Genomic DNA, 18,452 nt, shown 5'->3' with positions numbered 1-18,452 from the left:
GTTTGAAGTGATTTTGACGGCGGTTTTATTCCTTTTTTAGTTGAAAATCGATAATGATATAGACCGGGCGGTCGGACGCACTGTTCCACACCCCGCTCCTCCGCACTCGCTCTACCCCTGCTCCGCCCGCTCCCCTGTACTCGCTCCCCCCCCCCCCCCCCGCTCCGCCCGCCCGCTCTCTGAGCCATCCCCGCGACAGGGACGCCGCGCCCATGCACGCGAGCTCGCTACACGCCCTGCCCGCTCGTGCTTCCTCCCCTCCCTCCGTCCCTTGCTCTCCAGCAACTCGGCTCCTGCACCCACCACCGGAGACAAGGACGGCAGCGGCGGCTCCGACAAGGTAGGTCGGTCCTTCTCTGGATGTGAGCCCTCCTCCTCCTCGTCCTCTGGATCTGAGCCCTCCTCCTTCTCCTCTAGATCTGAGGGATGCGGCAGTGGCTAGGGTTCCGGCGAGCTCTGGGGCCCTATTCCCTCCTCCCTTCGGGGAGCTCGAGGTGATGGGCTAGGGGTTGTTTTTGTACGCTTTTTTATTGTTTCTCCCGTGTTGCAATGGTTTTTTTTATATTGCAACAAATGATTTTCGAATGTTGCAATGAGATTTTGGGGTCGTTGCAATATATGTTTTTGTGTTGTTGTAGTACTACTGCTTGACATGTTGCTGTACATAATTTTTTATGTTGCAGCATATAAATTTCGATGTTGCAGCACATAATTTTTCGATGTTGCAGTACATGTTTTTCAATGTTGCAGTACATATTTTTTCGATGTTGCAGTACATATTTTTTGTTGTTGCAGTACATATTTTTCGATGTTGCAGTACATGTTTTTTAATGTTGCAATACATATTCTTCGATGTTGCAGTATTTATATCCCGATGTTACACTACATAGTTTTTACATATATTTGCAATGTTGCACTTAAAGTGTTTCGTGCTCTTTTTGAGGACAGGGGCACGGTGGGGGAACAGGGTGCATTGGGGAACGGGGACAGAGCGCGGTGGGGAGTGGAGGACAGGGACGGGTTCCGTTCTATACACGGGGGGCGGGCGGGTTCCGTTCTATTTCCACGCATAGGGGCGGGCAGGTTTGCGAAGGGGCCCGGCGTCCGGACGCACTCGCGCGCTCGACGTCCGGGCTCTAGAATCAGGTGAATACTCTATGAGTTTATTAAACCACAAAAAAGCCTCTAAGATTCTTAAAATTTCAAAAAACAAATATGAAGATGGATTGAGATATGATAAATCCAAATAAAATTTATATAACTCGTGAAAATATCTACTCCTGTAAGTTATAAAAAAGCAAACTAGTTTCAAGCTAGTGCTTCGGAGGAACTACGACCTTTTCACTCTGATGAAAACACCACCACCTCAAGGCTCAAAGCAGCTAGCAGCTCAGACTGTCTGAGCAGTACGGATGACGTGAGAATCCACACGCTTCAGCCTCATCACAGACTCCACGCTAGCTCTCAGTGCATGCTTCTCTCCCAACCTGCAAACAAATTCCTCCGGATTCTCATTCAGTTTCCTGCCTTGTCACTGCCCCAGCATGAAAATCGTATCTCCCATTCCAATCGGTCAATCCCCGCGGCTCTTTTACCTGGCTATCTCGGCGCGCCACCTCGCCTGATCTGAGATCCTAGTCCTAGAAGATGGTGTTGAGCTGCTGAGGAGATGATCAGAGAAAGCCCTCCGCTGAACATCTCTCTGGGAAAGCGCCCACCTGGCGTCCCGATCCTCCTTCCAGATGTCGTTCTTCCTTGTGAATGCAGTCTGAACCATGAACAGTGCAGCCATGAACGATTTTCTGATTTCTGAGCGAGGGGAGCAAGAAGAACGATTGTGCAGTGCGGTACCTTCCTGTCGAACAACAAGTTCCATTCTTTACCACTGAGGATGTACCGGACGGCAATCTTGATCAGATCAAGTGGCACATAGAACACCAGACTGTATAGCCATATGGCGCCGGCCCAGCGCCATCCTATGGCGCTGATCGATGCGAAGCTGATTGTCGCGTAGACGGCGACAAGGGTGGCCACCTGCAGATCAAGAACTTGAGTGACAAGCAGCATTTCACTGAATCTTTTATTTGAAGGCGTTTGAAATGACATGAATTAATAGGCTAAACCCTGGTACAGCTAAGTCTCGAGTCTTCTTCTCCAGAGGTTCAGAGAATTACCAGTTGTGCTACGACGAAAGCACAGATCAACAGAGCTCCAGGCCTTTCGAGGAAAGACAAGCCACGGCTGCGTGTGACGAAGATCAGAGCCTGGCTGATGATGCTGATCTGCAGGTACATCGCGGACGAGATCTTCTGGACGTCTTCCTTGAGAGGTCTCACCTTGAAATGAGACTGCAAATGAGAGAGAGATCTTCAGTCGATTGGTGTGCCTATAATACATCTTCAGCTCTGGCCTCTGGATGTTGGTACCTCAAAGAATGTGGTCCTTGTAACTGCCCAGTAGAAGAGCACCGTGACCAATGCTAGGTAGGTTCCCATGACGACGCCAGTTGCAAATATCTCGTTCAGCTTCCACCTATCCGGCCTCTGCGATGGCTTCACACGATCCTTCGATATCGTCATGATGGTCCCTGATCAGAGAACATTCCAAATCCATCAACCTCATGTAGCAGTCATGCAGTCATTTTGAGAAGAGATGACTGATTCAGAGATGCATCACCGTCATTCAGTATGGCTATGATCAGAACCATAAACGGAGGGAAGTCGTACTCCCATATTGATGCCAAGAGAACAAATCCTAGCTGCTTGCACAGGGGTCAGAGTTGCAAATTGCAATGGAAGAGTTGAGTATCACCAGTTCATATATATGATTCTTACCACTATCCGTATGGTAATGGACACAGCGTAAACCTGCAGGGATGAAACAGGTTAACGCGCCAGTTTTACCACTGAATTTTTCTGTCTCGTGCGCATGGCCAGGCCACTGAATGAAAGGGGAACCGGACCGTGTAGTTCTTCATGCGCTGGAAGATGGCACGGCTGGTGAGGACGGCGCTGACGATCACGCTGAGGCCGGGCTCCGTGAGCACGATGTCGGCCGCGCCCCTCGCGGCGTCCGTGGCGTCGGACACCGCGATGCCGATGTCCGCCTTCTTCAGAGCCGGTGCATCGTTCACGCCGTCGCCCGTCATCCCGCACACGTAGCCGTTCGCCTGCAGGATCCTCACGATCTCGTACTTGTGCTCCGGGAACACGCCGGCGAACCCGTCAGCCTTCTCGACGAGCTCCTCGACGGGGACTACCGTCGCGGCGCTTTCGCCGTCGCGCTCGCGCCGGCCGAACAGTGACGCCGACGGGTGCATGTTCGTGCCCATCCCCAGGCGCCGGCCGGTCTCCTTTGCAATGGCCAGGTGATCACCTGCACAGACGGACGGAGCTGCCGCTCAGGTGATCACGCTACAGAAACTAGCAGAGAACAAAGTTCATGGCCATGTGCATGCACACCGGTGATCATCTTCACGCAGATGCCAAGATCGAGCGCTCTGAGGATGGTGTCGGCGCTGTCGTGCCGCGGCGGATCGAACAACGGCAGAAGACCGCATAGGATCCATGGCCCACCGGGGCTGTGCCTTGATCTTTCTGGTATCTCCTGAGACAAGTCACAGAGTGATTGTTAGGAAGTAGCAACTGATACTTCAGTGTTCAATTTGCAGGGATGACCAACAAAATCTGCTAGCTTGAATTCCATGTGGTACCTGGTAAGCAACTGCAAGTGAACGGAGGCCCCTCTCGGCAAACCTGTCGACTACAATCTGCACCTTTTCAGCAATGTCGTCTTTGTTGTAGCACAAATTCAAGATCTGAAGATGAACAGCATCAGAAGTTGAGATAACTGAAGGGTAGCATTTAGTCGCCACAGCAACAAAGGAGCTCTGAATCTTGACAGACCCGTATAAACGACTGTATGTAGGTTTGGGGTAAATGCACTGGGATACAGTGCAGAGTTGCAACAGGAGTACCTGATCTGGAGCACCTTTGCTAACCCGGAACCAATTGCCGTTGGAATCAAGGTATGTTATAGCTGTTCTCTTATCGACAGGATTGAACGGAAAAAAGTGAACTTCAGTGATGTTGGCGCGTGCCTGACAAGGCCAGAATAGTAGATAAGATAGGACCCCGTCATTCAGGGAAGAAAAGGAACAGATATCATCCATGAACCACTGCAAACGTGCTTAGAAATTCAGAACCTCTTTGGGGTCAGCTAGCATGTTAATGATGGCCATATCAATCGCATCTTGATTTTCCACTCTTGAGGCTCTTGCAGCTAAAAGAATTACCATGTCCTTTTCCATTTCTCTGCTGAACACCTGAAGTTAACGAATGATGAATCAGCTTAGCTAATTATCACCAAAGCAAATACACTGTACCTTTTTATTTTATCATAGAAGTTACCTCGATTAGGTTTTTGTCGACTGTAAGATGGTTGAGAGTTAGAGTTCCAGTTTTGTCGCAGCACAGAACATCCATTCCTGCCATTTCCTCAATGGCTGTCATCCTTTTAGTGATAGCACCCTGCAAAATAGTACAACAAACTTAAGGACAAATGATGCATTAGCAACTAAATATTATCTGAAGAAAGATGACAGCAATGCCCCAAGAACACCTGCTGAGATAAATGATGAGAACCTATTGCAAGAGTGACTGACAGAACGGTCGGCATCGCGATAGGTATCCCACCGATCAGAAGAACAAGCACATTGTTGATTCCATTTCTGTATGATCGGTGCTGTACTGGGAACATCATAATAACCTCAAGAATTACCCCTACCACAATCGAGCATATACAGAAATTCCCTATACAGGTTAGAACCTGAAATTTTAGTTGTAGGATTAGGTTAAACCACAGGCATCCATGGGGAACTAGAGCTTCAATACCCTAGATCATATTGTGAAGATCTGACAATTCACCTTATGCAAATGACCAACAACATCTGTGGAGTCCACCAAATGAGCCGCCTTTCCAAAGAAAGAGTGGATGCCGGTTGCAATGATAACAGCTTCAATTTCTCCATGTTTGCAGATTGAACCGGTAAACACTAGATCACCGGTCCTTTTGGTTACCGGAAGGGATTCCCCAGTTAGAGCTGACTGCATTGTGGAAGGAAAACCACTTGGGCAGATCAATCAAGCTGACATGTTGACCCAACAAACATACCAGCAGCTCCAGCCTTACTGCTATATGGAAACACTAGCTGCTAACGTGAATTGTGTAATTACCTGATCAACTTTTACAGGATCTCCCTCTAGCAGGCGTGCATCCGCTGGAATGATATCACCAAGCCTGATGCTGACAATATCTCCTGGTACCAAGATAGAAGCATCCAGCTCCTGCCATTGCCCATCTCTGAAAACCTGAAGATCACACCCATGTTTGAACACAGCACGACCGGACTGAAATACTACAGTTTTTGTTTATATACAAACCTTTGTTTTCAGTGCCAAGCGAGACATGAGAGCTGCAGCGGCGTTGCCGGCATTATTTTCCTCAATGAAGCTGATGATTGAGTTGATAACCAGAAGACAGACGATTCCAAGAAAATCCTCCCAGTCAGGACCCTGGCTCTGAACAAAGAGGTAGATGAAGATACTGAAGTTTTACATCATGTGGCCGATACTGAAACTAGTATGTCAGATAACATTTTTCCAAGACTTGTCGGGGGTAAACCAGAAGTCAAAGACCAGATTTTAGAACGTCAGAGAACTTACGCCGCCATTCGCAAAGACCAATGCCATGACTGCTGCTGCCTCCATCACCCAGGACAACGGGTTCCACATGAAGCTGAGGAATTTCAGGACCTTGTTCTCCTGCCATAGAACATACATAAAAGGAAAAGGGATCACGGAAAAACATATAATAGGAATTCAGGATGCAAATAATGGGGATCCAAAATGGTGAACTCACACGCTTCTCTTGTAATCTGTTCGCACCAAACAGCTGCAGGCGTTCTGCAGCGCCTGACGACGAAAGCCCGCCGCGGGATGTGTTGAGCTGCTCGAAAACCTCTTCCAGGGGCAGACTTTCCTGTATCCGCACAGGCACAATGCATGCATGAGAATCCAATCCAAGGAATATAATTTTTGCAGTGTCGTAGCCGGTGCACAGTGCACTTACCAAATCAACCTCATTGCTGCTGAATTTCTCAAACCCAAGCAGAGGACTGCCAAGTTCATGAACCACAGCCATCGTGGTCTCTGCACATGATCATGCAGAACATGGCAGACTGTTCATGTAACCGAAGTACACCTTGAAACTGAAGGCCGGAAAATGCATGTGGTCTGTGGTGATGGATCAAAGAACTCACCGTTCACGAATATGATGATGTTCAGCCAGTTCGGAGCGCTGGCACAGTGGTTCTTCTTGAGGCTTTGAGAGCGAGTGAAGCTAATAAGGAGCTGGCACGGTGGCAGATGGGCTCCTAATCCTCATTCAACCCGCCATTTCGGCTGCTGCAATCCAACCACCGTTCAAACTTCCCCGGCAGGCTGCTGGCTGTCAGTTCAAACCAAACGGTCTCACTCGCCCTTCCTGTCGCGTGAATTCTGCATGAAGGATGGGGTGTCCAGGGTGTGGTGGTACGTGCCTACATGCAAATAACTACTCCGTACGTATCTGTTCTGTTGACAGCAGCGGCGGAGCGTGGGGATTAAATAAGGAGGGGCCAAATTGGTTAGTAGAAACTAATGTATAGAAAAATTTTGCTGCTTCGGTCTAGTTTTCTCATTATCTTCTCTTCCTAAAAATGGAAAAGCCAAGAAAATATTAAAGCAACTCCCGCAGTTTGGCTAAAACTAGTAGCCAAATTCCATTGTTTAGCAATTTAGTAAAATGGAAAACTTCTAAAAAAAAGAGGTCCACAGCAGCCTTGCTATTTTACAAAGTCAGGTAACGAGCGTCCGTAGTTGGCTTTATATGGCCACCAAAAATCAAGGGATACCCAACTTCCTATTTTACAAAGTCAAATTCTAAAATAACCTCCACAGCAAGAATAGCTCTTAACATTCTATCAAGTATCAACCTTTTTCCTCTTTAATTAAGATATAGAATAAGTACATGGTATAGAAGTATAGCCAGAGAGGAGGGGAGCATGAGTGGGGCACGTGCCCCCGCTCCTTGTGTAATGGGTCCGCCCCTGGGTGTCTGGCGAAGCGTTGGCAGTGGCTGGTGCCAAGTCGATCGTGTGACCATGGGCGCCAAGTCGATCGCTGTGGTCGTGGATGCCACGTTAGTAAGCAGCTAGGACAACTATCGCTACGAAGGCGACAACGACTAAGCCAATGCCGACCTTGTCACCGGTCCACAGGTGACGAGGTGGCTCAAAGCTGCCCATCTCCTTTTCCCTCGACTTCTCTATGGCAGCGGACCGGTAGTGGATAGTGGATTCTTGTTGGCGTCTGCACCCTTCTTTTATAGGGGCGGGCTGACAGGAATCCAACAAGAGCTGGAGAAGCCGTGAGCGTAAGTGGCTAGGTGAGCTCGACTTCGGATATCGGTCGACAGGTGATGAGGCTTGCGCCATATTGAATAGGCTGCTTTAAGATGTGTGTAGTTTTTAGAAAGAGGAGTATCGGAGCCGTTCTCTACATATTTTCATGCTCTTAACAATATTTTTTACTTCATTTTGTTAATCAATTCCTATACACAATAAACAAGATGTTTTATTTATCCTTTGACAGGGGAATCGAGTTCTGGACACGCTGCCCGGTTGGATAGATGAGAGACACATAACCTTCTTTTGCCGATCAACTATACAATCATGGAATCCATCCACACAATGCAATACATATGCGCCAACGGTGGACCACAGGACCACACCTGATCACCTAGGTAGACGTAGATCCCTACCATAGAAACTTGTCCCCCTCGCACCCGCAACGAAACTGCTGGAATGCGAAGCGGAGAGCGTGAAGTGGCGGCCTATTACTGATGGACCTCTATAGCTATACAAAAATGTATATTTTTTTAGAAACCTAGATTTTGAGTGGGGCACGTGTCCCACTCCTTGTGTAGTAGGTCTCCCCCGGGTGTTCGACGAAGCAACGATGGCTACAACTACAAAGGCGGCCATGCCATCTAGTGAACGGAGGGTCGGTTCGCGGTTGTCCGCTAAGCGGGTTGCAGGCTCAATTGATCCTGAGTAAGTGACTAGCACAATTTTGGGTAAGGCAATGGGGCTAGGTTTTTTTTGTTGAGTCCACTCTTGTGGTAGTCGGTGTGGTGTTATAGGCCTACTAGGCTTCCTTTTTATATTGTCGGAGAAACAAGAGATTGATAGTAAGGGGGTGGCAGGGGGAAGTAAATTCTGGCCTTGAGCGCATGTGCAATCCTGATGCGCACAACTGGATGTGCATCACAGGCACAACATGGGAGCACATGTCATTAAAAGGCAAAAAAAAAATGTTCGGGGAAGCAGCGGTATCAAAGTCACAAAAGTTATCGGTACGGAGGTATGTGGAACGGGGTATGTGGAACATGGATCGACAAGGGGTATACCTCTTCGAGACGATTGACACGTAGAGGCAACACAATCCCTAACTATTTGGAACGACGTGTGTAACATTTAGCTATGAAAAGACAATTGTAGTTTCAAGATACTTGAATCGATAAGTCTTTTCAAACACTATAAAACAATTTATAAATTATTAATAGTAGATACAAGACGATTATGGATATAAATGTTTATTATATAAATTTTAGACTGTATATAGATATTAAAAAACAAAGGATCCATACTCTTACCGTAAAAAAATGAATCCACTCTCAGGAGCGTTTGGGCGACAGGCCCATACGACTAAGGCACTAGCCTGGATCGTGATCAGAATGTGTCATGCTTTTTTTTTTTGTCTATCATCTAGGTTACAGCTGTAGCATCTGTTTATATACACGCACGTCCACTTAACACACACACGCTACTCACACCACTCGTGTACAAACAAACCTACAACTACACTCAGATCTAGAAGATCGCGTCCTTCTTGAGATCACCGAAATGCACTGATTTCGTAGGCGACGAGCGCGTCGCAATCCCCTTGTGGCTCCACGCGAGAGAGGCTACAGATTGTTGGGAATAAATCCCGGTGCGCACCAGGGTTCGAACCCTAGTGGGCAGGCTGCCCACCGCAAGCCTTTGCCATCCGAGCTGAAGCTCGGTCTCAGAATGTGCCATGCTACATGTTAGTCATGCCACAGTTTTTCATACACCTGTTTGGTTCGCTGTCACAACTACGACATGCCACACTTTCTTAGCACCATGTCCTACATGTCATAGACTCATTTTTTCTATCAAACTTTGTCACAAGTGTGGCATTAATTTTGCTTGTCAAACTTTCTCTTGCAGCCACGTTTTGCCGAAGGTTCGACGCAAACTGCGGCACCACCCAAACAGGAGGAAAAAAAACTGTCCAACCACATGTCCTCATGTTGGCAACGTCGCACGCGTCGCCGCCGGCCTCTGGCACCCGGCCCCTGCGTCGCGCCGCCGCTAGTGCTCGGTCGGCCAGCACCAGCGCCACGTTACCGGCTTGCCGCCAGTGCCTAGCCCCAGCGCCGCGTCCCAGCGGCACCGTTCTCTGCAACTCCTCTACATCGTCGCCGGTTGCCAACCGCCGTCTTTATCCTCGTCGATGACCCGGTGCGCTTTGGATCGCGTCCCACGTAGCTATCAGTCGCTCGTACCGTTTCGTCCCCCGGCTGCAACCCGCGTTCGGTGTGACTGTGAGCGGTATATACCACGGAAACGTGGGCCACACAACCTCTGATCCTCCTCAAGCCCGCCTCGTCGTGCGCTTGACCCTTTCCACCGCCCCAACCAAATGCGGAGGTCGCCTCTCCTCATCGCACACGTACGCACCCAATTCCTCGCAACTGGGCTCCCCCGCCTCCACAACACTGCCCCTGCCTCGCCAAGTCCGCCTCCTCCCTTCCTCCTCTCCAGCTCTCCTCTCCTCCGGTGAGTAGCCCCCCTCCGCTTCTCTCTCTCTCGCCAACCGGAGTCCCTTGCTGCTTCACACTGTGTTCCTGTTTAATCACGCGGGCAGCGCACGATCCGGTTCCGTATGGGGGATGGGGGTAAGGACGAAAACGGTCGAACTCATTCGAAAAACTCCTCAATCGTTTTCTACTTTTACATTTGAAATACGAAAGCGAAAGCGAAAGCGGACAAGCCGGACACGAAAACGAACACGAACTTACGGAATATCTAGAATTTCGGAAACGAACCAATTCGAGCGGAATTATGTTGAACACGGTCGGTATGCGAAAATTCAATACGAAATACCGACCCACAGTGCATAGCATTAAACAAGTGCACGACCAAATACATAACAAGTTCACAACTAACAAGTGCATGATCTAGTTCAAGTGCATAGCATTAAACAAGTGCACGACCAAATACATAATAAGAGAGATGAGACTGGACACCGTCTATTAGAGAGGGCAGCTAGCCACCAGTAGAAATAACGCAGTTGCGTGGTGAGCAGCCTATAATTGGGCTGTATGACCTATGCAGTTGGCCAAATTCGGTTTAAACCGAATTTTGAATTCGGAATATTTCAAATTAAAAGTAGAAAAGTAGAAAACGGTCGAAAAATGTGTAAACCGTTTTCTACTTTTACATTTGAAATACGAAACATCTCAAATGCGAAAGCGAAAACAGTAAAGTCGGACAAGAAAATGCGGATTCGATCGGATTAAATATAGAAAACGAAGCGGTTCGGTTCGGGATATTTCCGTTCCGTTTTCATCCTAGATGGGGGCATGGGGCGAAATGGGGGATTTCTTGGAGCTTTTAGGCTTCGAAGGCATCGGAGATTTCTAATTGGCCTGAGACTGGCTTGGAGCAGTCTGCGATTATTGGGCGCAGTGGTATGATAGAAACTGTGGCGTAGGGGCTGGACGAGATAGTAGAGAGTGTAGAGCCTAGAAGGGAGATGCCTCTTGTTTAATTTGAGATGGTGGTGCTAGGATAATCGAAATTGTCTAGAACGAGGTCCGGGTCATGCCTTTTTTTTTCTGCCTCGTTAATCCATCAATTGTTCTCAGCATCGAATAACTTCATTAGTAGTATTTAGCAACCTGGATCAATTTACTCACGATACTCTGCAGGCCTATATATACGAGAAATGGCTTCATGAACTATGGGTCTAATGGCTCCTCTTGAATTTGCAGTAGTCTGTCTGTGCCTATTGGCTGAAGCGGAGCTGACCCCACTTTATCAAGAGTTGCTTCAACGTGGACACTGGCTGCCAGTCATCTATGAACATTACTGGAGCTAGCCAAGCAAGACCTTTTGCGGGACAACTTCCTCCTCAGAGAGGTTTTGCGAGTAGTCACCATGCGAGCTTTGCCGTGAAAATTCTTGTCTTAAAGAGTAAAGGAAGGAGATCACACCGTAGACATGCTGCCTTGCAGGTCCATCCTTTTGTTTTTCACTTTTTCCATGTTTTCACTGTGTTTCCTGTGAAATCATAATTGATTGCCTTTTTCTGCAGGTTGTCTGCAAGGATTTTCCAAGACCTCCACTAGAAAGCACAATAAAACTATTTGGAAGCTGGGCAGCTCTCTTAGTTTTTTAGAAACAGCGAACGCCCCAGTAAACCATTGCAGGTCATGATTGCTGGTGCAGGTCTGATGTAGTTCATGATTAATGTTTTTCACAGATGTCATTTTCCTTTGTGAGTTGGGGAGCTTTGAGGGAAACTCTAATTGGCTGTTTGCTTTATTAATTTCTGATGTTGCTTTTGCAGGATTGGCTGGTTTATCAACGGCGAATTATCTGGCAGATGCTGGCCATAAACCCATATTGGAGAAGGGCAGGCCTGGTGCAGTGGTGAGAGCTGTCTCACTGAGTCACTAGGTCGTGGGTTCGAAGCAGCCTCTCCGTAGATTTGTGGGGGGAAGGCTTGCCTCTGTTTTTCCCTTCCCCAGACCCCACTCATGTGGGAGCCTCCGGCACTGGGTCTGCCCTGCCCAAGAGATGTTTTGGGAGGAAAGGTCTGATAGATACTTGCATGGCCGTTTACCACTCTCTGAATTGCTCTCATTCACTGTTTTCATCATTTGTTCCTTTATGATATTTTTATGCATTGACAGGTAGCTGCTTGAAGGATGAAGATGGAGATTGGTACGAGACTGGGCTTCATATCTTTTGTAAGTTACAGTTCTGGTCCTCGAGGTTCTCTTCATGATATTTGATGTTCTTGATTCTTTCTATTAGAAAAAATACAGTTAATATGATGGTTTCTACACATATTAACAAACTGTTGAGGCACACCATCACACAAACGTCTAAAGCACTCTTTCCTTGTATCATGCTTTTTTATTTTTCCTAATGTCATGGGAGTTTCTTTCAAGGACAATTTGTAAATATCTGTGCAAAATCATTATTGAGAAAGGAATTTGTTAAGTTACTAGTAGTGGCAAAATAACCTGAAAAGTTTGCAGACTACTAAAACATACAGCAGCACATGTTTCAATGTTACATAAACCATGTTGACCCATAGACCATTGTATCCATAATGGGCAGCCCCAGTGCACGAAGCTCCCGCTTGCGCTGGGTCTGGGGAAGGGTCCGACCACTTGGGTCTTTTGTACGCAATCTTTCCCTGCATTTCTGCAAGAGGCTGTTTCCAGGACTTGAACCCGTGACCTCATGGTCACAAGGCAGCAGCTTTACCACTGTGCCAAGGCTCCCCTTCATTGTATCCATAATGCCATAGTCAAATAGACGTTCTTCTGTTCACATGAGCACTGGATTGCTACCATTCCCTTCCTAGCATGTATGCCACTTATTATGTGTGTGTATGTAACCATGTATTTTGGATTTTTGGTTTAAGTTGGAGCTTATCCCAACATACAGAATCTGTTTGGCGAGCTTGGGATTGAGGATCGTTTGCAGTGGAAAGAACACTCTATGATATTCGCCATGCCAAACAAGCCAGGAGAATTCAGCCGGTTTGATTTCCCAGAAACTTTGCGAGCACCTGTAAACGGTAAGATTATACGTAACGTTGGAGTTATTGCAACAGGTTCTCTCATTTTGCTAATATATGGACACTATTAGGGGCTTTATTAGTGGCAATAATAACATTTATCATTACCATTTACCATAACTCTGCTAATTGATGCCATACTATGATTCACTATAATACTATTGTACTTTTAACAGGGATATGGGGCCATACTGAGAAACCATGAAATGCTTACCTGGCCGGAGAAGGTGAAGTTTGCATTTGAACTTCTGCCAGCAATGGTTGGCGGTCAACCTTATGTTGAAGCTCAAGATGGCTTAACCATTTCAGAATGGATGAAAAAGCAGGTACGAGTTAAATGTGCTGATTATACTAGTTTCTGTGTAGAAGACATTTTGCCATCTCATCAACATTAGAGAGCTTGTAGTTTGCCAGTAATTTTCCTTTCTTGTCATATCTTCTGGAAGGAGGGATAGTTAGATCCATAAACGAGAATGCTTCATATGCTCAAGTTCTTATCTTATATTTCGTTGTAAACCATTTCTGTACAAAGTTAGGCTGAGCAATGCAATGCTTATATTTGCATTTTCCAAGTCCAGCAATTTTCATCCCTTTAGGTCCAGCAGTGTAGCAGAAATGAAAAAAAAATGCAAAGGTGTTTTTTGGGTGCTAACTGGCAGTGTTCCTCAGATTTGGTTTTACTTTTGCCATTTGGAATAAAGATGGTAATATATCCATCTATTGTTTATGAAGCCATGTGGTGCCTGATACAATTATTTGATCAGCACAGGGTGTTCCTGATCGGGTGAATGACGAGGGTTTTATTGCAATGTCCAAAGCACTCAATTTCATAAATCCTGATGAGCTATCTATGCAGTGCATTTTGATTGCTTTGAATCGATTTCTTCAGGTATAGCTGTTGTTGCTCTATTAAATTGTGCAATATATTACTTGCCTGTTCTGTTTGGAGAAATAGCTTACATATGTTGATTCTTATTTTCTTGTCTATATTCTTTGTTTTTACTTGAGAAAATGCTAATATGTACTTGCAAAGTTAAGATACCTTGTGGGTCTTCTGAAAAGATTACTTTGTGTAAATGCGCAGGAGAAGCATGGTTCCAAAATGGCATTCGTGGATGGTAATCTGCCTGAAAGGCTATGCATGCCTATTGTTGATCACATTCGGTCTAGGGGTGGAGAGGTCCGCCTGAATTCTCGTATTAAAAAGATAGAGCTGAATCCTGATGGAACTGTAAAACACTTCGCACTTAGCGATGGAACTCAAATAACTGGAGATGCTTATGTTTGAGCAACACCAGGTGTGATTTGTTTCCAATAAACCTTGTTTCCTGTGCAGCTATTCAATTTAACTGACTAGTCTTTGTATTTAGTTGATACTCCCTCCGTCCAGAAAAGGATGCAACTATGAGTTGCGTGCCACTAAAAGTAGTTCATGTTTGACCAAGTTTCTAGTAAATAGTATTCGTATTTATGGCTCCAAATCAATTATTATAAAAATACATTTCGTAATTAATCTAATGATATTTATTTGATATAGTACAACAACAACAACAACATAGCCTTTCAGTCCCAAGCAAGTTAGGGTAGGCTAGAGTTGAAATCCACCAAGAGTCCGAAGTCACGGTTCAGGCACTTTAATAGCTGCTTTCCAAGTACTCCTATTCAAACATAGATCTTTAGGTATATCCCAAGCTTTTAAATCTCTTTTTATTGTCTCCCCCCATGTCAATTTCGGTCTTCCTCTACCTCTCCTCATATTATTAGCTTGGCTTAGGACTTCACAATGCACTGGTGCCTCTGGAGGTCTCCTTTGGACATGGCCAAACCACCTTAACCAATGTTGGACAAGCTTTTCTTCAATTGGTGCTACCTCTAGGCGATCACGTATATCATCGTTACGAACTCGGTCCATTCTTGTGTGACCGCAAATCCATCGCAACATACGCATTTCTGCAACACTCTGTTGAACATGTCGAATCTTTGTAGGCCAACATTCTGCTCCATACAACATAGCCAGTCAAATCGCGTTCTATAGAACTTGCATTTTAGCTTTTGTGGTACCCGCTTGTCACAGAGAATGCCAGAAGCTTGTTGCCACTTGATCCCCCTGCTTTGATTCTATGGCTAACGTCCGCATCAATATTTCTTTATTTGATATAGTAAACATTAATATTTCTTTATCTATGATTGGTCAAACTCGAGATACTAAAACGTGATATTGTGCTAGAATTGCATTCTTTCTTGGATGGAGGGAGTACCTTCAAGCTTCTTGTACCTCAAGAGTGGAGTGAAATTACTTATTTCAAGAAGCTGGAGAAGTCGGTGTGAGTTCCTGTTATCAATGTTCATATATGGTTAGTTGATTGAAACATTTGGTTCTGAATTGGGAATGACTTGATTCCTTTGTCTGGTTATGCTTGTTCCTTGAGACATTTCTGAAGCTTTGCTGAGAGTTTCTGTTGTTTTGAATACCTCAGGTTCGACAGAAAACTGAAAAACACATATGACCACCTTCTTTTCAGCAGGTACCTCTCCTGGCTGTAGTTAATGCATTTTTTGTGCAGTAAATTTTGATTACGATTATTTATCAAGATATTTATGTGCTATTATGGTTGAATGTCCATGTTCAGTATTAAATACCATATGTTTTGTTTGTTTTCTTTTCATTCAGGAGTTCACAAGTGTCTATGCAGACATGTCAGTAACCTGCAAGGTACGAACTTGAGGAGCTTATCATCACTCCACAATCATTAGCATACTATATCTTCACTATTTCTAGGGCCTCAGCGACCTTCTCACACATACAATATCCACCTTATTTTTACTTTATTAACTACAACAAAAGACATGCAATATCCACCTGAATTTTACTTTATTAACTACATTAAAAAGGTCCTACGGCTTATGCCATTTAGAAGGAATTCATTATTAAGTGGAAATATAAATATCTCGCACATTATGAATTTTAGTCATGTGCGCACATAGATGTATTAAACTGTAGTACTTTAATAATTGGTGAACATCACTGTACACTATGTTGTAGTTATGGATCACGATAGCAAATGACATGGATGCACACTCACCTGTTTCTTTCCTTCTTTTTTCCAATTCTTTATAGGAATACTATGATCCAAACTGTTCAAAGTTGGTCTTTGCTCCTGCAGATGAATGGATTGGTCGAAGTAACACTGCAATCATCGATGCACAATGGAAGAGCTAGCCAAGTTATTTCCTGATGAAATTGCTGCTGATCAGAGTAAAGCAAAGATTCTTAAGTATCATGTTGTGAAGACACCGAGGTGAGGATATTTGCCAAAGACCCTTCCTGATACATAATCATAAGTAGCTCTAGCTCTGATTGTTTTATGTGTTGTTTTCTAATATTTGTATTCTGGCTTGCTTTGACAGATCGGTTTACAAAACTGTCCCAAATTGTGAACCTTACCGACCTCTCCAAAGGTCACCGATCGAAGGTTTCTATCTGGTTGGTGATTACACAAAGCAGAAATACCTGGCTTCCATGGAAGGTGCAGTTTTATCTGGGAAAGCAAAAGCGATAAAGAGATCTCAGATAGATATTGTGTTGTAGCACTTTCAGATGGTGGTTCCTATCAATCGGTTAATCCATCCCACATGGGAAGAATTGTCCATTGTGTTTGAGGTAAGCTTAGTCAGCAAACCTTAGGTGGTCCCTGCTCCCTGAACTTTATCAGGAGAGCTGCTGTAGCAGTCACTGAACATAGACAATCCCGAAGCCGTGTGCCGTTTATCTTGTTGGGCATACTATATTTGCCAAGTTGCAGTTATTAAGAACATGGAGGTGCGGAATGGACTTTGGCCGTCAAGATATTTTTGCTCAGATTCCTAGCGTCTCAATAATTGTCCTTTTGAACCCAGATATTATCACTGGTCACATTTCTCTTCTCTGTTTGTACCGGACTATATAGGAGTGTTTATTATATGGCAACTGGCATCCAGCAGGCTGGATGTGTGTGTGCCTCTGATGTTACATCTACCTGAATGAAGTGGTGTAACTGGACCAAGAAAGCATCAGAATAATATACCTTTTCTTGTTAGATTTGTATTGCTACTTGTTGACTGCTTAGGATATAACAGAATAAAGTAAATGGCAGATTATTCAGAGAGCCATACATACGACAGCAGGACAAGACGGGCGCTGAAGATAAACATCTCCAGGCTGTGATGATCCCATCCCATGCGCGCCCATTGCTTCGTTCCTCCGGTTGGAGGACAAGGCGGCGGCGGGTCCCAGGTGCAGATCTTTCTCGCTACCCTTTTCCCTTCTCTGGCGGCAAAAGAGAGACTGCGAACGAACGAAGAGGCGAACGAACGAAGAGGCCAACAAATATCTGAGGCCCGATATTTTCCCTGCCCCTGCCACGTGGCGGCCAGCCACGTGGAAAAGCGCCGGCACGTAGGCGTAAAGCTCCCGTCCAAGGGCCCGGTCGGGTGTCGATCCCTCTTGAATCCTGTCTATATCGTCCTTGCGTTTCATTTCAATGGCCATTCTCTCCTCTGCGGGCTGCGGCTGTATACCTCTCTCCCTCTCTGCCCCCTTCTGTTCTTCCACGTTTCTCCAGAGCCTGAGCCAAATCTAGGGGCTTCCTTCATCTGCTGCCCGAGCGTGGTTTGATTTTTTATGGGGTAGTGCGGTCTAAGAGCTCACCTGAATTCCGCCAAAATTTGCCGCGGCAGTTCTTTGCATAGGTGTGTCGTTGGCTTCTGATCCTTGGGGGTTTTCTTGGTTCTTGAGTTGCGATCTTCTGCAGGTTTGTCTCTCTCAATCTGTAATCATCCGGCGCATAGGAATTGCAGCTCTTTCCTGCACTAGTTTGCTTATTTGTTCGTCTTCTGCCTTTCTCCAGCCTGGTTAAAAAATCGAAAGGGGAAATTTTTTATGTTCCTCGAGGAGGAAGCAGTGAGACGTAATTGTTGCATCTGATAAAGGTCGGGTGAAATACAAGCAAATCCTTGGAACTTGCATCCCTTTGCTGGTTCTTTTCTGATTCAAAGAACCCAATGGGGGATGTGTCGTTGAATCGATCCATTAAAGCCGAGCCAACTGCCGGTGGCATTGCCAAGGTACCAGTAAACAATAGTTTTTTTTTCTTAGCATATCTGTCAGTTCTTTAGTTCGTGTAATTTTCATGATCTCCTTTCTCTTAACAATATATATATATTTTCATTATTTTGTTACCCAATTCCTATACACAGTAAGCTAGACGTTTTATTTATTATTTGACAGGGGAATCGAATTCTGGACACGATGTCCGCTGGGTGGACAGATGAGAGACACATGCTATATATAAGCTCTATGGAGGCTTCTTTTGTCGATCAACTATACAATCATGGAAACAATCCGCAGAATGCAAATGGCACTGGCTTCAAGGTTCTCCGCAGGGGTGTGTGGGAGTACATCAAGTATGA

At 45.6% G+C, this 18,452-nt stretch overlaps 1 protein-coding gene and 1 pseudogene across 2 annotated transcripts; one reads left to right on the top strand and one right to left on the bottom strand.

Annotated features, from left to right (window-relative positions):
- Window positions 1-1,222: 1,222 nt before the first annotated feature.
- On the bottom strand, window positions 1,223-6,356 carry LOC136540522 (ATPase 10, plasma membrane-type-like). Of its 2 annotated transcripts, XM_066532524.1 has the most exons (21): window positions 6,320-6,356; window positions 6,130-6,209; window positions 5,920-6,039; window positions 5,724-5,822; window positions 5,442-5,579; window positions 5,235-5,369; window positions 4,926-5,105; window positions 4,621-4,827; window positions 4,410-4,529; window positions 4,205-4,324; window positions 3,977-4,099; window positions 3,713-3,817; window positions 3,462-3,606; window positions 2,963-3,375; window positions 2,835-2,867; window positions 2,677-2,758; window positions 2,427-2,587; window positions 2,175-2,348; window positions 1,852-2,034; window positions 1,596-1,768; window positions 1,223-1,487 (listed from the first exon to the last, which is right to left on the bottom strand). In XM_066532524.1, the coding sequence occupies exons 2-21, from the start codon at window positions 6,199-6,201 to the stop codon at window positions 1,391-1,393; spliced, it is 2,880 nt and encodes a 959-aa protein (XP_066388621.1). In that variant the 5' UTR covers window positions 6,202-6,209; window positions 6,320-6,356; the 3' UTR covers window positions 1,223-1,390. The 2 variants fall into 2 exon arrangements, with proteins under 2 accessions (XP_066388621.1, XP_066388622.1); XM_066532525.1 differs by lacking the exon at window positions 4,621-4,827.
- Window positions 6,357-11,622: 5,266 nt separating this feature from the next.
- On the top strand, window positions 11,623-18,038 carry LOC136537395 (15-cis-phytoene desaturase, chloroplastic/chromoplastic-like; annotated as a pseudogene).
- Window positions 18,039-18,452: the final 414 nt, after the last annotated feature.

This window comes from Miscanthus floridulus, chromosome 2 (genome assembly GCF_019320115.1).
Source record: "Miscanthus floridulus cultivar M001 chromosome 2, ASM1932011v1, whole genome shotgun sequence".
NCBI lineage: Eukaryota > Viridiplantae > Streptophyta > Magnoliopsida > Poales > Poaceae > Miscanthus > Miscanthus floridulus.
This window is presented reverse-complemented; position numbering and strand designations above follow the sequence as displayed.